Here is a 24,538-nt window from a genome sequence, read left to right on the forward strand (position 1 = left end):
GTAGCTGTAGCAGTCCTCTGGCTGGGCATTCAAAATTTAGCAGTGTTTGTCTGCCTCATCATGCTTAATGCACATTCAGAGTATCCTAAAAGAAGATCCTTCAACTATTTTTGCTGCAGAACACTACAGGAAAACATTCACTACTGATTTTAAAGGAAAAAGTAGAGTTCCCCATCTCACTTCTGGTTGTGTCCTTAGTCCTTATTTGCTCCAGTTTCATCTTTTGGAAATGCCAGTGCTGCTGCAGAGCAATTCAGAGCATCACTTGCATTTTCTGAAAGCCCGCTATCAATGTAGTTATGCCAGGATACAAAGGCATAAGCTACTCTATGCTCTTTCTTGGGCATACCTGGAAGGGTCACATGGAATCTGGCCATAATAGTGCTTCCCGAGGAGTCAGTGAGAAACTCAGATTAATTTTTATTGGCAAGAAGCATTCCTTGTAAAAAATGGAAAAGCAATAGAGAGGAGGATATGAAAATCTCGTTTAACTAGTTATCCAGGGCATGCAGATGGTGCTAAAATCCAAGAACAGAACTAACTCAGTAGCTATAAGCATTCTAGAGAATGAATCATTAGCAAAGTAGAAGGATAAAAACCCTCAGAAACTGTTATGATATTGAAGAACAAACCAGCAAAAATGATGTAGGATAGCGGCTGAGGAGCTAAACAAAGCTTATTTATTTATTTATTTGTTTATTCAAAGTGTGTGGATAAACCAACACACTGTTAATGTTACAACTGTGCAGAGCATTGCCATCGGGGCAAGTGTTGCACTGTGCAAAGTGGGAAAACGCTGTGCTTCAGAACAGTTAACAAAAATCTAGGTACTTTACAGTAAAATTTATATGCCTATAAAGGAGCTCATCTGAGAGGATCTCCCAGTTCACTGAACATGTATATTCACTACTTTTTTTTTTTTGTTTTTCTGGCAAAACATCAGCATTTGCTTCTAATGCTAGAAATACTGCTGATGACACCAAGGCTGAATTAAGACTTTGCTTACTTTTATCTCAGCTACAAGGAAGACATGAAAGCAGATACTGCAGATTTCTGTGGAGCTCATTGGAGCTCATTGTAAATCAGACTGACGGGATGGTTTAATTTTTCAGCCAGATTTGATGGGCTAAGACAAACATCGCCTTTTTTCAGCAATACATTTTTTTCTGGGTTATTTAGAAACTGGCTGAAAAGCAGTGGCCTTGCTGATATCCAAGGTATTATACTGTTGACTGCTTCCCACTAAGGCCTCTTATCATGTTACATAAATCTTTCAAGGAGTTTGCTATCTGTAATATAGAGCTGCTTCTCACTCAGGCTGACTACTTTTAATAGCCAAGTACCAAAGGATCGCAGTGTTACAATTCCAAAATTTTTATTACCCATATGAAATGATATGATTTGTGTAATGCCACCTGAATTGGAAATATAATTATTATTTAAATAATCTAACTCTGAAACGTTTTCAGAAATATTTAAGTGCATTAGAAATTCATGCAGGATATCTTTGGGGGATTTTAATGGATTTCATGGATTTTTTAGTAGTGGATTTTAACAAAGGAAAAGGAGAATTTAAAATGTAGACATCAAGGGCTCTGTTGCTTACAATGAAAAAAGGTTAGTCATTCTGTAGCAACAAGGACACATTTTGTAATACAAAATTAATAGTATTCTGGGTTACAATAAAAGACGTACCTATAAACAGTATCAGGGAAATCCTTTAATGCTTACTGCTATGATGTAGCCATGGAGTACTCAGTTTCATATATTCTTTGTATAGCAGACACACAGAAAGTTATGTTTCAAATATTTTCTTTAATAAGGTACACCAAAAAAGGAGTGCTAAGTAAAGAATGTAAGAAGGAAGCTATAGAGAGCTCTTATTCAATTGCATAATCACCTGAAGGTATTAAGACAGTTTTGGTGAAGAACTATTAAACCAGCAGTGAATAAAAGCATTGACACTCTGAATTTTTGGGTTTAGATATATAGGACACAGACAATATTTGGAAGACACTGCCCTTCACAGAGCTGGAAAAATGGACCTCAGGAGTATGTTTGATTTAAGGAAAAATGATAGTTACATCATACTGTGATATGAGTAGGCATCATTGTTTTAGTGATGTTGATTTCTGCTCATGTGACAGCGACCAATATTTAAGCAAATAGACATGCATAACTTTTTTTCAAGACAATTTTTTGGCAAGTTTTGACAATTTATTTTCAATGGAAACTAAAAACTTGGGATTAAATGGACATGCAGAACTCCTTCAGCCTCTTTGTGTAGACAAGGTTGTGTTTTTTTAACCTTAGTTCTTCCGGCCTCTAACGGCAAATATATATTTAAGTATATTTCTTTTATTTTAGCACCCCATAAATGAAAACTGCCATGAGACACACCTCTTACTGTGTATTTATATTCTGCACAGCACAACAGGCTTCTACTCCATTCAAGGACTGATTGTGGTGAAGGTGATGTAAGAATACTATCTTTATTTGTGAGACATAATTTTAAATTATTTAAAAAATGAAGAAATACTACTTTTTTTCCCTCTCCTTATCTTTACTTGGCAAGCTCATAACTATTAGGCCAATGATGGTGATTTTCAACAGAGTCGCAGTGGTAATGGTTGCTCAGAGAAGTGGTGAAGTCTCCATCTTTGTGGAGACACTCAAAATTTGACAGAATATAACCTGGACAACCTGATCTGTCTTCAGAGTTCGTTCTGCTTTGGATCTTCCAAAAGTGCTTTTTAAATGGAATTATTCTAAGATTCTGTGACTTACAACCAGCAAGACATTGAAATAATGGCTGAAGTTTTCTTAACTGGAAACTGTGAAATAATTAAATTTAGAGTGTCAGTTCTGAAAGATATAGCTGAATAAAAATACCTTTGTAGATCAAAGTTTTAGACTGCCTATGGATGGTAGAGTGCACAGTGTTGTACAACTCTTGATCTTATTATTAATAAACAATCCACTGAGATGAATAGAAGATTTGGGGTAGACGGGAGAGGTCTGGGAAAATGGACATATCCTTTTCTGTGTTCTTTGCCTTGGATTTTCTAACATTCAGCAGAAGCTGAGACTTGACTAATAGACTAAAAGTGAGTCTAGCCACTTTTTTCCCACGATCGTCATAACCTGGAGCCTTGAAAAGGGTTAAATACGGGAAAAGACAGTATTTTAAAGGAGAGACATTGTATTTCATTGAATCAGTTTACTTTGTCATGATTAGATGGGCAGCGTACAGGGAACTGAAAAGCTGTAGAACACTACATATCCTAGAGCTCAACACCTCCTCAGGAAGCACCCAGGAACCTCTAAACCCTGCCCTTCTGAAGTGTCCTGACAGAGATCTTCTTTTTTCCTTCTGGTTTCATAGTTGCCTTTTCCCTTTCATACATTCTTCTAGAAAATGCCCGGCTCTATTCTTTGACCAAAATTCCATTAATTTATTTCACTCCATCTAAATACAGCTGTTGCCAAGTCCAGCCCAGACATGCCATGTAGATGCAGCTGTGTAATTTTGCTTTTTTTTTGTTTTTGGTGATATGAAACCCAGACTTGCCTTACCCTCCTCCCAGGTAGACTGGCTTACATCCAGCTGCCTGAAAGATTTCATATCTAAGGAAAATGGATTGGGGAGGTTGAAATGATGCGAAGGCAGACTCCTGGGTCGGTAGAAAACAAAGATTCTTCTCTGCCTGCATATTGTATAGCCTTCTTTTTGTGCAGTACAATTTTCTTGGTGGTGTTGAGTGGTCTGAGATAGACCTGTTGCTTCTGGTAATATTCCTGACTACATATTCCTGCTTCTCTTTTCTTGGAGTGCCACCATTTCTTGACCATTTTTAACAATAACCTTTTCAATGCACAATCTAGTGCATCCAATTTTTAGAATTAGTAGTGTGTAGGGAGAAAGGTATTTCATCAACAAGGATCATGCAGAAGGACATTGTAATTGCCTCTGCATCTGCTTTGTTTTTTACAGTATTTGGTCTGTATTAATTGTTGGTATTAGTAGTGGCTCCTATCAGTATCTAACAGTAGCTTCTAAAGACTCCAAGAAAAAGATAAGTAGGACATAATACTGTTTTTCAGCAACGTAGCAGTAGGGTAGTTCAAGCCAAGGTGAAAACACACTATAAGCAAGGAACAGGGGAAAGGGCAGGAGAGCAGGGCAAAAGAGAAGAAAGTGAAGGAGGGAGATAAAATGGTGATACTAAACATTGGCCAGTTCTAAACATCTGCCACATTAAGACAGCTGAATGATAGTTTTTTCAAATACCCTTTGGAAACTTGAAAGTAGAATAACGTAAACAGTTTTATCATTATGGTGTATGCATGTATTTAAATTTCTGACATTAATGTTTTTCAACAATGAGTCATCTGTCTCAAAAAGTAGCTATAGACAATATATCAGATAACGTTTTGTGTTGCTGTACAATTCACCAGCCTGCTAAATTAAAACATCAGCAGATTTTGAATTAACGCCGTCAAAATTCTAATAAATTTTAATGATAAGAATCAAAGCACTTTAGTATGCCAAGATTAATCTTTAAACACATTTTTATGTCTGTTTTTTCAGATTAATGCTCAAATTAAATTAATCACAAGCTAAAGGGATTTTTGTTTACCACTGTCATCCTAATAATAGTTTGCTTTATAATGCAGATTATGTCAGCACTAGTTTTCTGAAATTGTCTGTACATCAGGAAGGTATGATTCTGCTAACCTTCTGGAAGTGGTGTTGCTATTTGGGAACCATTTGTGCGATTACTTTGTAGCACATGGCTTTGATTTACGTTCCATAATTTCTTGCCATATGTTGAGGGCTATTTAATAATTAGAGCAGTTAACTCTGTGAAAGCAGTGTAAATCAATTTCCCTCTTACCTGGGATTATTGTGCACGTCAGAGGACGTGAAACATTTTAGTAAAGTTGTGTAGCTGTAGTCAGAGATTGGATTTAGTTGCATCTGACCAAATTACATTTATTTTTTTATGTCCATACATACATATTTAGTCCTGCACATGCTTTTTTTTTTTTGGTTGAACCAGTACAGATGATGCATCCTATTGTGCAGTTTGTTTGGGAAAAACATGGCTGCCCCATGTTCTGTCTGCTTAATCTGTGTTTTTTACAAACTGTAAGTTAAGTATCTTGTAATCTTGTAGTGTTATGACTAACAGAGTTGATTGCAATCCAGATTTGGTGCCATGGACCATTGGCCTGCACTGTGTTCTGACACATGTAGTTCAATAAGAATCAGTGAAAAACTGATGTACGCTGTAAAGCCTACAGGTCCGTTACATGTATTTGGTGGCTTTTCTCACAGCAGTGACACTGCAGATATATCAGAGAACTCTGACTACTTTGCAAAAGGGCTGACTTTTATATCTGAGTAAATACAAAAGGTACATGAGGGTGAAGAAACTGGGAGGTATGATCCACCATTGGTAATGGAACAGATCCATGTCTTCAAGCCACAGAACGGTGCTCTGTTTTACAGGTCACATAACTTCTGACACAGATTTGACCGGAATGGAGAGGTTTGTACAGAAGATATATTCCACCTGGAAAGATGACTTCTAAATAAGCTGGTTTTTGAAGCTGCTATTTTTTTTCTTGAAGTGTTTCTAGACTCCTTGCATTTGTGATCGTTCATGGGACTGTAGTTTTCTGGAGTTACCTATCTGCCTTTAACACCTTCTTCTGATTTAATTTTAAAAATTGCATCCTCTTGATCCCTTAAATACCTGAATGTCAGTAAAGTAATATATCTTCTGACAGAAAGATTGCCCTTTCGTTAGGAGTTCTTCTCTTTGTTGGTCTCCGTTGCTTGGTGCCAATTCTCTCATCCAAGAGAGGTACTTGTGTTCCAACAAATTCCTTGCGTTTTCTTTCTTGTGTTCATTCTCAGTTGTCCTAAGACAGTAGGTTCTTCAGACCACTTCTGTCAGGAGCTGGGAGTTATTAGGGACATCCTTTTCCATTCCCGCAAGTGTATGAGCCTTTCAGCACATCACCAGAGAGCAGAAAGGGAATGGAGGGCGAAGGAGAGTCTGTATTTATCTTTAAGAATTTAGAGGTGGGTTGAAGGGACAATTCCTGCCCTGAATACACCAGCCTAATGTTCTTGATATTTCCTTCTGACTGACAGTCTAAAGGCTGCTGTAGCTGCCTTTTTATTCTCATTATTCGAAGTAATTTATATTTTTCACAATTTATAGGCTCACTGAATGAGGAATGAATTCCCTCTGGATGAGAAGAGGCTGAGGAGCGGTTGTAGTGTATAGTGTAGTGGAGTATATAAATGAGGAGAAACAGAAGTTCGAGCCTTAGATTCGGTACTGTGTTGATAAAACCCCTCTGCCATCCTGAGGGCAGGCCTTGGCATTTCACAGACTGTCCTTATCAGTGTCAATAGTGTTAATTTTACCAAACAGTGAACTTCTTTCTCCTGGATCTTTAAATGTGAGCTTGGTACTGCGTTGCCTCATGCAGTTTCTAAACAAAAGGGGAGATATTTCCTCCTGGAAAAATAAATAAGTAAATGCAGATGAGAAGGGAGAAATATAAATGCCTGTTGTTTGAGATAAGGGAATGGTCACATCCTTAATAATCCCTTTCCATCTGCTGGGTGCTAAAATCTGTCTGAGATTTCCTTATTTTTTTACCAGGCATTTTGTCTTTAGTTGACCATAAAAAAACCTGAACATATACTCTTGTTTGCTACCGCACAATATGCAATTTTTAAAATAACCAATTGTTTTAAAATAATAATAATCTGTAGTAGACGCTGTCTGCATTTTTACAAAGCCATAGTATCTGCTTAGAAGGATATTCACTTTAAGAAACTGGATTCTAATTAGACTTGTATTAGGCATTGTTTCAAAGAAAAAAAACACTTGTATTTTCTGCCTGTAAAAAAAACACTGTTAATTTAATTTTAAAGGCAGATTCTTGTCCCAAATATATAGCCTTTCCACATATAGAAGCCTGATGGGTTCTGAAAGTCCCAAGGACAGTCAGAGGGGAATTCTCTTGTCAACAAGCAACCTTAAAGGACAAATTTGAGGCTGCTTAATCCAAGCTCTGGGAGTATCCTGGGGATATGTTTTGGAGGAGATTCTGGGAAACACTGCTATCTGTAAATTACCTTGGAGACATTCAAGTGAGTCAGCCGTGGGACTTTAGAGTGCTACAGCACAGTTCTTGTAGGCACATTAACACGGCCTTAATTTAAGACCTTTTTTTTTTGTTGTTATTAACTAGATAACAGAAGACTAACTGACAACTCTGTAACATGTTAAAATGGGATTTAAAAAAAGATTGTCCCATTGTTGTCCATGTTATTATTTTATACTCATTTGTAGGGGTAATTGTTTGGTTTAAGTATTAATGTGATCTTCTGTTGGGTCAAGCCACTAACTTTTTTGTCAGGACTCCTGTTTAGCAAGAAGCTTATATCCATGACCATTCCACGAGTTGTCCTGCCGAACACACACGAAAAATGTTAAGAAAAAAAAGAGGCAGCTTGGTAGCCAGACTGTTTTGTGCTGTGTCTCAAAACCCATACCTCGATTTCTCCTTCCCCTGCATTTCAGGAACCATGGGGATCAGGGAAGTGTAAAGAAAAGGTGTGCCTACCTATTCTTATGGACCCTGGGTATTTAGGGTGTTAACATACACACAACCTCCAGCTGATTTTAGTAAGTCCATGCTAGCTTTTTTGAGAATATTAGAGTAGTCTGGATAAACATTAATTTCCTATACTTCATAGTTATTTCACCTGGCTTAAAATAGGAACTGCTGGCTTGTTGATAGAAGGATTAGAATGCTGTCTAGTTTTTTTGACAGTGTGTCACATTCTTATGAAATGCTATTACAGCATTCTGTACAGCATTACCTATTAAAAATATATTCTAGGCTTCTGCTGCAAAAAATGCATTAAGAGTGCCCACTAATACACAGCTGTATTAAATAAAGGCACTACCTTTTACTACCATTGATTCTTGTCATGCCTGAATGCAAAGTACAAGGCTAGCAAAAGAGAAAAAATAAACAAAGCTCAATTTTTAATGTCTCTACAATCCAGGGCTACAGTAATCAGGCACTATACACAGACAGTAAAATTGATCTGTCTGAAAGGATCATCATTTTCAATACTTAAGTCTGTTGATCTCTAGAGGAGCTCCATCAGCCTTTGGGACTTTGGAACATGTGAATTTCATACTTTGCTGTGTTAGCAGCGAGCCTTGGGAAGATGCGAACTCTGGTGACAATGAGTGCCACAATAAAAGCAAGACTGTTCTTCCCAGAGCTTCATCCTGGTTTCTCTCAGCTCCAGGGTGCCAACCTGCTTCTTGGCATGGCTGACCACAGAGACAGGCATTCTCCTAAGGCTTCCTCTGAAGTTGGCCATCACCAGGGGAAGGCTTTTTCACTGTCTTCAGTGGGCTCTGGCATGCTACCCAAATCTTCATTAAATAATTAACAAGGGTAATGAGCACTGTGACAGTGTCTGTTTTAGCTTAGAAAAAGTAGGGTGTAGCCAAAGGGTGAGATACTGTATGTGTTACTTATGCGTTATCACAGTCCCTTGGTCACTCCAGTGTGAGTTCTGCAGCCATTTCACACATCCTTGATGCAGAATGACTTCGACCTCTGATGTTCTTTCAGAGAATTATGAGAATTTGGGGGTTTTTTAATGTTTGGAATGTGGGAAGTACTGAAGGAGAGCTGCCTTTCATAACCTGTACTTTCAATGGCAAGTTAACATGCTACCAACTTAAGCCAAAGTAGCTCCTGAAATGTAACCTGGAGAAAATCTAGGCTGAGTAATCTTGGTTAGAAAAGCACCTGGGCCTGTATAAGAGGAGGTGAACAAGCAAATAAGGTAGCAACTAAAATCAAGTGAGTCAGGAAACACTGTGCAATAAGGGCATATCTTAAGAAGCCCAGACTCAGCCACTTCATGACTGTAAAGAGAAACTTGAAACTGCTGCTCTTTTAAAATGATCCTGCTGTTATGGGGAGATGTGTTTTGGAGTACAGGAGGGTCTGGCAGAGTAAGTGTATCAAATGGGATGATTTATAAAATGCTGTGACTTGGAATAAAGCACAGAGATTAAACCTGAAATTAGCCTAGAAGGGTAATGCAGCAGAATTTGATAGGGTGTTCCATGACTCTAAGTACGGAGGTCATAAAAATAATAAAAAAAAAAAAGAGGGAGAAAGACTTCTGAATATAAGTTTCTAAAATCTGAAATAATTTTGGGAATTGTTCTGCCTTACCTGCATGTTATGGTTTCCTTTCTAATAGCACAAGCCTCTAAGCAGAGTAGATGGAAATACGGTTGCATGGGAATAATAACTTTGCCATCCCTACTTGTGTGATGACACCGATTCAGGTTGGTCCAAATAATTACTGCTCTGCTTTATCAAAGTCTGCTCCCTTCCATTTCCAGACTTGGTTGAGTGGTCTTGTTCTCTTTGTCTTCCTCTGTCTCATTCTTTAGACAGTGTTGGGGGAGTCTGGTTCATTTTAGCTTTGTCATGCTCATCCAGTTGATCTAAACAATGCAGTAGTTGCATTTGTTACTCAGCCTGGTAATTATATACTTTGCATCTTGATGGAGTCTGTAGTGTCTAAAGGGATAAGGTTTAGTGCTGATGTTTTAGTTTTCATTTGAATGCCATGTAGTTTTGGTTTGCTGCCAAATGTGTTGTGTGTTAGCTAAGTTCATTTTACTTCAACCTTTTAAGTAACCCATCTCAGTAAGATCACATTTCTTCCAGCCAAACTCAACTATGTTTTCACTTTCATGTTTCTGTTGAACATTTTGTGCAACTTTAACTAAAAATGACTCACATTTGTTGTTTATTTTAGTCCTGAATGCTTTTTAAATTATTTTCCCTTTCTTCTTGGTGTGTGAGGATGTAATGAAAAGGGAACGAAGAGATTCGGTGGATTTCATGGTAGTCTGGCCTTATGGGAACAGATTTCATATTACCTATGTGTTTAGATTGCCCTTCCCAATTACTTCATTCACTCCTCCTTGTTCCTATTTTCAACACTTTGTTTATCCTTTTGTTAATTGTACCATAGCAAGACTACTATTTATAATTACTTGGTTGTCTCAAGCATCCATGTTGTATTAATGTCTTTACAACGAACCTGTAAATCGGAGGAATACTTTGTTTAAAAGGGAGGAAAAAAATCGAGAAGATGTCTAGATCTTTAGTTGCTGTCTTAAATCACTTGGCAGTTGATACCTCTGAGATTGTCAAAATGTTGCTCAAGGTGCCAAAAGTCTATGAAGTCCAACAGTAATGACCAAGAGTATCTACATTTCTTCTTTTCCCCGTGCAAAGAACCAATTAAGTTGTGCACTTCTGGCTTGCTTCGGACTCTCTTTCACGTTTAAGTACTGACAGGATTCAAGCTAAACACTGGTTGGTTGGTTGGCCTGATGTGATATGGGCTGCACCAGTTTGTACAGTAGCCTTCTCATCAGGGGTGAAGCACATTCCAGCTTAAACATCTTATTTATTCTCTACCTGATTTGGAAAAAGGATCTGTATCCATGCCTCCCACTTCCCATCTCTGTTACCTAGACACAGGGCTTTTGATAGTTCTGGGAGAGTGGTTTCTTCCACTGGAGATGTTTTACTTCGTATAAAATATCCACGTATGTGTCACAACATGGACTGAGACCTGTGTTTTGTACTGCTGGACTGTGGAGCCATTCACAGTCTTTGGCCAGCCAGCCCCATACAGACTGAGGGCTTCGGTTGAGCAGTGCCTACATCTCCTGGACCCCATGTATAGTGGAATTCATTGCTTCAAACAGCAAGGTCTCCTTTGGGGAACACGGGGAAAGCTAGGCATGTTGGCACACCTCAGAAATGGTGTGGGCATAGCTTTAACTGTCTGCAAAAGCAGTTGATAAAGTCAATAAACTGAGTGGGTTCTGTCAAGCTAACTAATTACAAGATGATGAAGAGAGGCATGCAGCTTAAGCCTTTTCTTACCAACACAGGTGAAACATCCAAGTGGGTGGGAAAACATTACCAGTCTCCATCTGTTCACAGTGGTGTGCCCCCTCTAGAGCTCCTGCCATTCCTCCTTTCCTGGAAAGAGCCATGAGAGTAGCTGACAGCCCCACATGGAAACTTGTGTGAGAGAGAGAGCACCTCTTGTCAAGTGCATGCTTGGATTTAAAGCAGGGACATGAACTCATGTTACTGTGTTTCAGGGTCTGTCTTGACCACAAAGGTGAATTTTCTAAAATGCTTCCTCAGTCTTTGGAAGGAATTGTTCTACTTTGTATAAATAATTAGATATTGAGCAGAGACTTCAACTTATGTCTGCTACATCCCATGAGTACTGCTAGGCTGTGGAATCACTCTTGCTTGTTTTCTTGCTTTCTCTCTCAAAGTCTTTCTGGCCCAGTAAATTTGTAATTATTTATAGTTTGAAGAACTCGTTGGGACTTGGTTGAGAGCCAGTTCTTTAAGCTGTTTGGCAGCATCAGGATATTTTTGCCTTAAGGTAGAAATATAAGCAGCCAGGGAATTTTAGGTACTGACAATGTTAGACAGGAATTTGGGACTAAAGGGGATTCAGACAAATATAAGTGCAAAATTTAGTCATTATGATCTGGACCACAGAGACATTCAGATTAACTTTTATTGATTTAAGTGGAAACTTGGAGCTTAAATCACTTTGTGGAGCTCGTCCAATATACTTAAAGAGATAATTGGGCACCAAAAACAATCTTTAGCCCTACCCTTGAGTGACTTTCTCAAACTAGTAGAGGAAGCCTACATTAAGGTTAAAACTGCACCTCAAATGTCACTGTGTCCAAGGCTCTTCATTCATAGGATCCTTTGGAAATGTGTTTAATTTTTTTACCTGAAGTAACCAGGTTTGCAAATTAAAGGTCTCTTGGTAGAGAGAGAGCAAAGAAAAAGTAGTAAAGGTAATGTTTGTGTATGTGATCTGCACTCTCTTCTTCTTTTTGAGTGAGAATTAAACCCCAAATTATCTTAGTAACATGTAAATGTATCACTGAATAATAATATAATAGTATATGTAATAATTCACTTTTAAATTTTCTGTCTGCTAGCTGGAAACAGTGCTCTTACAATTTGCACGAATCTTTTTTACATACAGGACAAATCTGAGTAATTACCCAAATGCGGAGATATATCACACTATTTGAGTTGCGGATATACCTACATTTCATTCTGTGCACATTTTGTGGGTAACCTACACCTAAAAAAGACATTAGCTGGGCTAAAATCATATCTGAAAATGTTTTCTCAAGTCATATTTTTTGCTACAGAGGAAAAGGATGTTGACAGTTAAGCTAAACATTTTTTTCCAGGTTAATGTGTGGTTTTTTTAATGGTCAATAAGTCTCACTCATCTCTAAAGATACACCTACTTTTAACTGAAGTTTTGTATTACAGTAAATTCTCCCTCAAGTTCATATTTTCCTGCTATTTCAGACCAGCTATATTCCATTTCAGAATAATAAATACTACTTTTCCGAAATAAAAAAATCCAGTTCAAGAATGGGCTTACACACAGGACCAGGTATTCAGTTAGTCTAAATGACATAATGCTATTTATTTCAAGAGTACAGTATTGCTTTTCAGGGTTGCCCAACTTTGTGAGTTCTGTGTATGCCTTTGGAGGGTCTCTGATAGTCTATTTAGTATATGATATAATGTCTTAATAGATACAAGCTCTTTAGAGGGAAATCAGTTGGGGTCTGTTAGCCTACTGGCTTTCAGTTCCTGTATCTTTCCCCAGAATATTTTCTCCAGAATATATTCTTGTTTCAGTCAACATCATGAGAAATCAAGTACACACCCGATTCATGTCTCATTTACACCAAAGTGAATCAGGAGAGCAACTGTTGACAGTAACAGTTACAGGTATTACTAGATCTTACCGGTAAGCTTACTCTACACTCTACATATGCTTCATTAAAGATGGAGATTTGAAAGAGAAGTTTATTTATTGCTCATGTTTAGAAATTGTCTTGCTGATAGATCGAGGATAGAGTGAGGCTATTGGAAGTGAAGCACTGATGACAAGGAGGGAAGTGAATTTGTTTCTTCTCACAGTTGGCTTCAGTTTACAAATTGGAAGTGTATTTATGTAGGCACATGTGGTTTTGAAACTGTTGTAATTTAACAGTGGGTAATGAATGAAGATGATGAGTAGCTAGATAGATAAAATTGTCACATAAAGCACCAAAACCAAATATAAAGAAGAACTGGTAGTACAGTATTTTGAAATATCTGCATTCCTATGGATTTTGAGGCTCTTGTGGCTCCAGGTTGCATGACCTCTTCTGACCCCCATTCACTGCCAGCCAGAGAGTGTCTTGAGCTGTCAACAGACACGCTAAGGAGCTTGTCAGATAAGGGCAGCATGTTGAGTGGGAACAGTGTTTGATGGATTAAGACCCTGGCTGTTTCACCTGTGCAATCCCTGACTTGTATTGTGAATGACAATTTCAAAGCCTTTGGGCAACATTGCCAAGCATGCCCTTGGAGACCATATTACAATGTCAGAACAATGTCAATTCCACTTAAATAATTTTTATAGCAAAATAATTAAAGTAACATCAAGTTTTTGACAGCATTTCCACAAAAACTCAGAAATCCTCAGTTAAGGATCCCACAGCACTACAACTTGACCTCTTTTTATATTTTTTGTTGACATAATTAAAGAGCAGTATTTTATTTTCACATTTTTTTGCATGCTGTGGCTGCCCTTCACTTACAGCCTTGCAGTGTTCTCCTGGGAACTATTTACTCTACATTTAGAATAATGTTTGTAAGAAATTATTTCAGCCTATGCATTAGAACTGTGTATGTATATTTTAAAAGCTCTGTCCCACCAAGAATGCTTTGGTTTTGGACTACCTCAAACAGACTGGCTTTTATTTTAGCTGCCCAAACCCTGGATTTACAATATTCTTGAGTGAAAATTCAAATAATTAAAAAAAAAAAAAGTCCAACCCAATGTACTAGTGTATTTTCTTGTGAAGATAGCCTTGACACATTGATGGATAATATAGCCAGCTTCATGCAGATTAACACCTGGAACCTTGCTGATGGTCCACTCTGAAGACTTTGCAATGATCCTTTCTTCTCTTCTTTCAAACATACCTAGAACGAGCCATGCATGTTTTGTCCCTATTCCCTGAAAGAAAGGATTGTAGGTTATTTTGGTGAGAGGAGAGAAGGAATAAGCAAAACACAGATCCTTCTCAAGTTTGAGAAATATTCGTAACATTTATTTCAAGAAAGATAATTCTGCCTCAGAGTTCTCCAGGAAAGGGAGAGCTCTCAGGTGTGCCCAACCCTGCATGTCTAGCTACCCCACGTCACAGACGCTGGAACCCCATGTACCCCTTCAGAGATGCAGGCAGCTGAGAAGGGACATTTGAAAGAAAGCAGAGAAGTTTTGAAAACTGCCTGGCAGGCAGCAGTCCAAAGGAACTCATTCAAAATTGAATTGCCTCTGTGAAAATTTCCAATTTTGACAAACTGGTAAATGCTGATGAGGAACCTTTTCATCTGACTTTTCTGACCATCTCCATTACTCAACCTGTGATTGATTTAGACTTCAGCCACTGCAAATTTTCTGCCAAGCAGCCTACTTCAGCTGAGCCAGCTCTTCTACTGGGGAACAAGTCAGCAAGACTTCAGACCATCAGAAACGGTATCCCAGCAGCAGAAGAGCTGGCATAAGGGAATGGACAAAGGCACTGGTACCAACTCTAACTAAGCTCTGAACTCCTTTTCTAATTTTTGATGATTCAATGATGTTGACATTTTCCAGTGTGGATACTTACTGTTGGACAGCTGAAGACAGATTTGTAAACACCTGTACGTACGCTTCATTTAATCCTTCTGCCTCATCTTCCCAAGTGCAGAAAAAAGAAGATAATAAAATTATTCTCTCCAGAGAGAAGTTATTATAGTTAATGTTTGTAAAATCCTAAATGTAGTTAAAGCACACAGAAAACCTTCCAGCTAAGGGTAGATAAGGCTCTGTAAAACTTCTGCAGTTTGGTATATTTATTGCTTTTTCTTACTTTTTCTATTTTTGTAGTATTGATATCATGACAGTTCAAGTAAGGAAAGGGAATCAGAAGAAATCAGTGCTTGAGAACCATTTGAAATATGATCGTAATAGTTGTTGCTTTTACTGCTTCCATAGGATGTGTTTTCCTTCCTGTCTTTATTCTTAACTTTCTTGACTCTTTTTGTTGTCAGTTTTCCTTTGGCTTCCATCTGCTAAGCTAAGTCAGATAAGGCTTCTCTATTAACATTTATGACCAAGGCAAGTTAGAAACAATGTTATAATAGCATTTGCTGAATTTCAGAGCACTTCATGTGATGATGGCATCTACATGTCATATTCTTTGCCCAAAATTTCTTTCCTCTAAAAGAAGCATCAGAAATAGAAACTATATCCTTACTCTTTCCTGTTCCTGTTTCTTTGTATAACTTTCAAAGGCAGTGATTCAGAATAACTTAAGAGTTCACAAGTATAAATGAGTCAGCCACCCCTTCTTCCAACAGAGGGTTCTTTAAAAACTAGACACTTTTTCAGAAGCGCTAGGTCTCCATTGATTTAAGCACTTTTGAAAATCAGGGCTTTTAGTTATGTGTTTACATATCAATTGAAGAAAAAGATTTTATAATTCTAGCAGAAAAAACTTGTCCTTAATTTTTCTTTTGACACTCTAGATTTGTACACGAACACATGTTGCATTGAACATTTTTTAGCTGAGTACATTCTTTTGGCTTTTCCACAAGCACTGATGATCCAGAACTGTTTAAATCTCCAGTGGGCTAAGTGTCATGACTTGTGCTGTTCTTGACAGAACGTGAGTTATAAAAAGCCTGTAACTGAGGTGCCTGCTGGATGAATTCTGGTTAGAGAGTCTGTCTGAAACTGTTGTTTGTGCCTCTGGACTGTTTTCAGTAAGTTACTAGCAGGGCAAAGTGGTATGTTTTAAGACAGACTTTATTTGATGAACATGTATTTTTTCAAAGCAATAACTACAATATTTACTGTAAAAAATGAGGATTCATTTTTTTCTTTTCATAGACACTGATTCTGAAACCCTGTGTTCAAATTTGTAATTCAGAGGAATCTTTATTGTAACATTAGCAGACACAAGGCTCAGGCTGCTAACAGTAACAGATGGTAACAGGAATAATTCAAGACATTACGTTTCAGCTTCTTTTGTCTTTAAGGACCAGCTTCCTTGTATGCAGGGTATGAACAGAAACTTATAAAATACACAGAATTTTGAGAGACAATAGGAGGCAGAAATAAAAATCTGCCAGTTCCTCTTTTATGTGCTTTCCTCTTTCTTTTTTCCTGTCTTCCTTTGTTCTGTTTTCTTATCCTTCCTTTTCCCTCAGCCTTCTCATCTGTAACTTTTCAGCTTCCCTTGCCCCTTTCATACCGTGTTTCAAGACATTCTACCTACTCCCTTCACTGTCTGCCGTGGCGCAGCTCTCACCCAAGGAGGAGCCTGGTGGACTGCCTGCCATCAGGATGAACCCTCACTTCGGGGGAGAGCAGCTGGTTCTGTTGAAACTCACTGCTGTCACCGTTGCCTGGAGCTATGCTGGTTTAAGGCAGTTTTGCCAAAAAAGAAATAAAGTTGCACAATTAAGTTGCATCCATTCCCATTCCTGAGGCTATCAGGGATGAATTTGCCCCAGGACTTTTTACATACATTGAAGTGCTTACCTTAATGATGACAACCTGAAATGAAGCTCTTGCAGCTGAGGATCTGTGGATAGTAAGTCTCTTCTTCCTCCCATCCATTCCCCATCCACTCCCCGAGTTTTGATCCTTCACTCCCAGGATCTGAAATGATTTGAAGTGAGTAATGCACATCAACAAGGGGAATCTACAGACTGTTGTAATAGCATTCTATGACATGTTGTGGTCAATTTGTTTGTTCTCAGCTCTGTCTTCTCTGTTCATGTCTGATAGGAGGATGGATCCAGAAGTATATAGAAATAATATGATAGAATATGAGACTTTTTTAATTAATATGCAGGCAAGCCTGAAGATTCCATGTCCTGTAGTTTACTATACGCAAATTGTTAAGTCATTCCCATCTGTCAGGTAATATATCAGATGCAAACGACTGGTAGCAATAGGGTGACGTTACAGGAGGACCATGCTTCCAACCATTTGGTGGGGGATGTGTGTGCAGGTTAAGATTTGCCAAATGACTTTGTTGCCTGTAATTGGGTTCCTTCAGATTATACCAGTATAATTGATAGTAGCCTTGGTTTTCTGCTGTCGGGATACCTGATTGTCAGTCATATTTTTATAACATTAGTGTTTTTAATAGAATTGTAATTAAGACTTTGTGTTGTCATTATAGTACAGGCCAAATTTCACAATACAGGCCAAATTTCACTTAGTCCCTGCAGCACTATTTTACCCCCTGAAGGGTGGCTCTCTTGTCACTTTTCCGTTTTGTCTCAGTCTGTGCCAGATAACCATTTGGAGAGTATAATCTTTTTTTCTGGAAAGTCTCCCACAGGCAACATGCAGTCACTAGCCTTCTGAACTGTACCTGTGGTTTCTGTATGATATTTCAGCCAGACCCATACTTTATCCTTGTTGAATGCTAAGAACAGTGCAGACTCATCACCTCTTGTTGTCCACTGACTTAAAATCAGTTTGTAAGAAGTTTGGAGTAGAAATCAACTCAGCTTGTGTACAGATGCTGCATATGGGATTAGAGAAGTCTCTGTCACACAGATAGACATCTCTCAGGACGTGCAGAGGAAGTGTGCTTTTGAGCTTTCAGAGTGAATCATAATGAGAGTCAGCCTTTATTTATTTGCTTAAAAAGCAGAGACGATCCTGGAAAGAGAATTCCTTTGGGTAGGAAAGGCTTTACAAAGTCCTGTATTCTAATAAGCACATGTCTAGTATTCAGCTGGAAAAGGAAATTCAAGTTTCCTTAAAGATGAGAGTGCAGAAATGTGCCTCCCCCGTGCTCCAGAAGTTTTCTGGAAGTACTGTATCACCACATATCTGCATTGGGTGCAGCTACATCCCTTTGAAAATACACTGCTGCCTATGCAGCCGCTCACAGAAGAGTCTTGCCTTTGCCTGATGGCTGGTATGGTACCTGCAGTCATGGGTGAGCACTGTTCATTTCTCCCAATAGAGGGCAGTGATTATACTGTTGACCTCGCAATTAAAAGTAAAAACTGCCTATGCCACATATTTGTCAAAAGGTAGCTTTTAGGAATACAGAAACAATTGACTATCCATATTAAATGGTGATTAAATATAGAAATCATAATATAACAGCAGGATCACTCATGTAGCAGGCAGCTGTATTATTTTTAGGAATGGGAAATTCTGGGGTGGGCCAAATTGCAGCTAGCTGTATTCAAATTTTTCTTTTCCGGCCAGCAACTGGCTTTAAGGCAGAGTGTTGACTGCCTTGAATGCAGACAGTAGTTGGCAACTGCTGTAAGACATTTCCTCCAAGTGTGTACTATCCCTCTTAGTGAATATTGTTCCATTTTGAGGCTAATTGAAAACTATAGATAGAAAACTCAGCTATTATTTTTCCCTGCAGTACAATATTTAATATTCTGATTTCATGGCTGTCTGACTACAATGATTAAGAAGAACATTTTCTTATAGTATTTACAGTGCCACAACTATGTATCAGGAGCATTGTGTATCAAGGGAAGGAACTATTATATTAAAATATGTGCCACTTAAAACCATACCCAATTAAAAAGTAGAATGCTGTTGAGTGTTACATTTGGTGTAGTCAATAATTGCTTTGTAAGCTTTTTCTTGCCTTTGGCTTTGAAAAAGTTGTTCAGGGTGAAGAAAACAGCCTTGAACTAGAAAGGCTTTAATAGGAATGATCTGCAACAACAGAGATAACACCTCTGCAACAAAGGCATTTTATGTTTAGAACTGTACTACCATGTTAAGTCCAAGACAGTGTGGTTATTTTTGCTATTGGAGAAATGAAAAACACGTGTGTAGTTGCTGATGGTTGTATAGTCCTTTAACTGAAACAAACTACTCAGTGGGACAAACTCTCGTCTGATAACCTGTGTTAAGTGGGGTAGAGACCCCCAGTTTCTACAACAGGACGCTGGTTAGGAGAAGTAAATAAGGACAGAAAGAGGTACTATAAATTTAAAATGTTTGCTTGTTTTTTCTTTTTATATCAGATAGTATTACCGAAGTCTTCACTAACATCTACGTGACCAGTTTTGGACCTGTTTCAGATACTGATATGGTGAGTTTCTGAATCTTTTGCATATATGGTAAATGATGTAAGATATATACTATTAATTTCCTTTAAACATGTATTCTGCTTCTACTTATCGTGGACAAATTGGGAATACTGTCACTGAAGTCAGGAAGTGCCAAATCCCAGTAGCTTGGAAGTTGGGCCATCAGCGCTGATGTGTTTTTCCACAGATCTGTCCTTCATAATTCGCACTATTTGGTAACCATTTAAAGGAAGTCAGTGACATTAAAAAGAAAGAAACTGTCATAATATTGCTCTAGATTACAGTTTTTCATGAAAACAGCAATGGAAAAGACTGAGGCAAGGGCTCCTTTGTAGGCCTATTACAGATCATGCATAGATTAGGCAGAATGTGTGACACTGGGGAGAAAGATCTTCATGGATATAACATCTTTAAAAGGAAAGAAGGGAAAAACAATCTGAAAGTTACTTTAGATGCCCTTGCCATTCCTGCTAGAAATTATTTCCTGCATGAAATTATTTTTGAAGTGTTTTGAACATTCATGATTATATATGAGACATATAAAATGCTACCTATGTATATCTACAGGTGTTAAAAATTGACTATTTTTAAAAACAGGCAATATTAACTTTTTCTCTGAGAAGTTTCAGGTTATGCATCATACAAAACAGGAAGCATCTTGATGTTACAAGCCAGGCTGCAACAAAACTAAATATTTCATGGTATGGTGTACATTTTAAAAGTTATTTTCTCACTGACTAATAGGTAGTCGTAGCTTTGGAGAATATATACTGTTTTTGGGGGGTTTGTTTCTTGTGATAGTTTCAGTTTTCAAGCTTTGTTTCAGTCATGATTAATACATTACTGAGGCTTCACAGGAAAAGTAATTTCAGAGGAAAACTAGACATTTATTTCCTTTTTGTCACTGTAAATGTTACTGATTTTCTTGAGGTGTTTTTCCTAATGATGTTAAGTTTCTGAAATGATTCTTATTTTATTACTAATTATAAAGAACAAGTATCCACAGCTATACGCAAAGTTAATATGAACATCTTGACCTTGTTAGTCTAGTATCTCATGACTTCACAGTGTTTGCATTTACAGTATTCCTGTGAAATGGGCAGATGATATTAACCCAATTTTAAAGATGTGGTACTGAGGCACAAGGAGACTTATCAAGGCTGTGCAAGTCATCTGTACTTAAATGCAAATTTAATGAAAAGCTTCTTGAATCTAATCCCTATCTGCTTCAGGAAACTCTTTTGACATCAGTGTGTAAATGTGTGGTGAACTCTGGGTGTCCATTTGTACAGTGAGATATGACGGCACAGTAAGGGGTCAGGTCATTCGATGCTGCAGCTCTGTGCAGAGGTGTTAATCCAGTCAGAACAGCAGCTGTTACTGTAATGGGTAGGTCTATCTGCAGATAAGTAGATGGGTAAGTAAGAGCAGTTTCATACTTACTACTTCAAGTTTCAGGGTTAATTTAGCTTGTTCAGTTGGTAATTATAAAATAATTTTGAAACGTATGAGCAGTCAATTAGAAAATTTCAACATGTGAGTTTTGAAATAATAGCTTCTGAAGTATCACATAGTCTGTTGAACATGAAGGTGACATTAGAGTTTTTACCATGACTACTCTTTCATTTAGGTATTGCATTACTGAATTGATAATGTAAACTACTATACAGAGGGTTTACTGATATTTTTTTCTGTAAATGTTGGAAGCTCTGGAAAATTCTCATTTTATAAGCTTCCTCCGTAAAAGACTTCATTGGAAGAATAAGTTTGACACTTGCCCATATCCTCCTAAAACTCCAGTCGATCCCAAACTGAATCTCAGATCTTTTCAGGAAGGTTGGGTCCCAGCCCCTGACGTCCTCTGCTTTCACAGTGTGAGTGGTGAGGCCCCTCAGTCACATCAGGTTTTTAGGCTGGACACTGCTATTGCCAAAACTCTCATAGTCATTGCTGCCAGCAGGATTCCTTCCCCTGGGATTTTTCATAGCACCAAAAGTCAGCAGATATATGACTACACCTCTTTGCGTTATCTGTTTGCCAGTTTGGGTTTTTTTCCCTTGATTAGCATCTTGTGAAGAATAACAGTGTTTAGCAGAAAAGCCTGTTGAAAATGGAAAGGGGACTCGCTGCCATGGGAGATGATTAATATGTGTTTATAGTATGGGAGAGGGAGGTGGCACACTGAAGATGATGGGTGGATCAGAGCTAAGGACACAGTGTTGATTAACAAAGTTGACGAAATGTCGTTCTAACCTTCGTTGTTGTGGAATTGATAGCAATTTGTGAGGTTTCTGTTTTCCTAAGTATAGGAGTTCCCATTAATGATAATATTGTGTGCAATCTGTGACAGTATGATTGCTAGAATGTAGGTTTTTATTCATATTTCCTGTATTTTTCCAGTGTCACAATTTTGCCAAAACATAATTAAGTCCAGGGGAATTTGATCTTTGACTGATTTTAGGCTAGCTGAAGTTGTCATTGATAAATTTAGGAGGTAAAAGCTGAGGCTGAGATTTTTCTCCAAGTGTGTAAAGAGTCAAAAACTTTTGATCCTTGTTGTGGATTAACATTTTGTCTAAGTTAAAAAGATGCTACTCTCTGTTCTGCCCAAAAGTGTCAGCTACAAAATCTGTTGACTCTTGGTGAGAATTCTTGCAAACTGTGCTTCACAGGAACCATTGTGACTAAAATATTGGTGTATCTACATAAGCTGTGTCATAAAAATGCTATTGTATGTCAACCACAGTATTTAATGTCGAAGGAAATGCCGATATGCAACAGGAATTTTCAACTTCATTTTGCAAACTAATGAGAACCAAAGAAGGCAAACCAAAACATGGGACTGAACAGATTTTACTTTCACTGTTCTGTCTTTTTAAGCTGTTATTTCTCTGAAATATTTAAGTTCAGTACTATGCCTTACAGGCTTCCAACCAGATCGGTGATACAAATTTATTTTGACATTAGCCTGAGAGAAGAAAAGCTGCATTGTTTAGAAAAACAAAGAAACCAAAAATTGAACAGAACAATTGAAAAACAAAGCATATGTGAATTTTCTAAAGAGTTACAAGGCTAAATTATGATTAAAGAGGCTAATTAAAACATTTGTAATTTGATTAAAATATTTAATATTTGAAAATTCTGAGGAGAAAGATAATTTTGGTTGAATTACGATTTGTAGGATAACAAAATGGAAATAATTTAATTTAAACATTAAAACTGATTATCTGTTTTTTCAAAATTAATTATTTGAAGTCTGGTAGATTGATGTATCTTTTTAAATATATATGCTGCTAACTCTGATTTTAGCACTGCAGGCAAGGTACTTTTACAGCTTTCTCAGACTTACTTTCTTTCCAGGCTCTTCTGACACTTTGGCTTCTAAAATTTTGCAGATTGCCATAAGTGCTGATGTCTTTGGTAGAAAAAAAAAAAAAAAGAGAAACGTATTTACTCCTCAAGCAATAGTTATTGTATGTAAGAGCATATAGGCACTGAGAGCCTTTATATGAGGTCTGCTGTGAAGAAAGCTTTGCCAGGATTTTGGCAAATTTTGCCTCAGAGCAGTATTTCTAATTGTCACTGGGAACAGTCTTTCGTGCTTTCCTACAACACACAGTTAAAAGATGGTGGGACCTGAATCCGTTTTGCTTTAATATTAAAACCAACAAACTTTCTGGAAGTTCTGTGTTTCATCTTTCAACCTTAGCTTTTCATTGTCTTTGGGGAGTTTTGTTTACTGTGGTTACATTTTTGTTTTTCCATATTTATTGGTACACAGCACTTTTTCCTAGTTTCTTGATGATAAAGCTCTATTTTTTCACACTAGAATCAAAAAACATGAACATTTCTCTGTAGAGATGGTCATACTCAGCTAGTTCATCAATACACACACTTCCATCATGTCAGTTTTCAATTAAACATTCAAGAAGTGTTTCTGATTTTTCAAAAATAGCCAGAACAGAAATTTTTAATGAAGGCTGAAGGTCAAATCCAGAAATGACTGAAAGGATTGTTAGAGCATCTCTTACTACAACTGAGGATGGTTCTTTAGAGAGAGTGGCTGAACTAGGAATTGCATTTTTTCTTTTTTTTGTCCAATTTTTGTATTTCCTCATTCCATTTTTTTTTTTCCAGATTTTGCTTTTTTCTATGAAACTTACTTTTTAAATGTTTGAAAGACTAATTATTAGCTATGGTTCCTTAACTGGAGACAAGCTTTGCAGGGGTTGTATGATATGTAAGTCAGGACAGAATAAGGGAATGCACCAAGATGATTTTTTTCACAAAGAATAAAAAAAAACACTGCAATTATTTTACTGGAACTTTTATTTTAACTCAGTATCAGAAGACTAAAGAGTAAAAGGCAAACGGAAATGATAAATACACTTTGCTTTCTTGGGTGTTGGGGAGCATCTAGGTTGTCTCTTTATCATTGATATGTTTCTGAAAAGTCAATAAATTGGTTGCTCTATTCCCTTTTATTATAGGCTCAGGCCATTGCCTTTGCAGGGTACATCCGTAGGCTGAAATTTTAAGGAGGCTATCTCACATGATTTCTTGCAGAATTCCTGTCCTTTTATTCTGTTGGGAAGGCTTGTTCCCCTGTGCAGCATCCTGCCAAGTGGATCAATATTGGAGATTGATTTGTCAGAGGCTGTGTCCAAGCCTTTCCCTGACATTAGCTCTCAGTGTTCCTCTTGCCTGGATTCCTGTCCCTGACATCAGGCATCCATTGTGTTTCAGGGTTGCTCTTTCTCCATGACTGAATAAAAAAGGGTAATGAGAAGTGTTTGTATTTTCAGTGACAGCAGTGTGAATAATATCCTTTAGTCTCTTTTCTAAGTAATCCCTTATTCGTATCTTTCACATTTCTCTTTTATCCCTCCTCAGTGCTTATTTTAGACTCAGCGCTCATTCTACATCAGGTCTATGGAAAGAAAGAGAGAGAAAATAATTCAGAGAAGGTCCTTTTCATAAATGGATATGAATAGGAAGACAGTCTCTTGCCTAGACACTATCATTCAAGCTGGTTAAACACATTTTTTCCAGATTTTTTTCAAATACTTCATGTTTAGATTAAATGCTTAGACAAAAATGACTGAAGTTGGCAGATGAAGCAGAAATAAAAGGCTTGAAATGGGTTCTTCAAATAAAGGAAAATCATGCTACAGTTCCC

At 37.6% G+C, this 24,538-nt stretch overlaps 1 protein-coding gene across 1 annotated transcript in view; it reads left to right on the forward strand.

The window, feature by feature from the left end:
- GABRA2 (gamma-aminobutyric acid type A receptor subunit alpha2) overlaps nucleotides 1-24,538 on the forward strand; it is a 57,885-nt gene that overhangs the window by 8,144 nt on the left and 25,203 nt on the right. The window contains exon 4 of the mRNA XM_075091569.1: nucleotides 19,294-19,361. Coding sequence (XP_074947670.1) covers nucleotides 19,294-19,361 — 68 coding nt within the window. The remainder of the gene's footprint in view (nucleotides 1-19,293; nucleotides 19,362-24,538) is intronic.

Source organism: Phalacrocorax aristotelis, chromosome 4 (assembly GCF_949628215.1).
Source record: "Phalacrocorax aristotelis chromosome 4, bGulAri2.1, whole genome shotgun sequence".
NCBI lineage: Eukaryota > Metazoa > Chordata > Aves > Suliformes > Phalacrocoracidae > Phalacrocorax > Phalacrocorax aristotelis.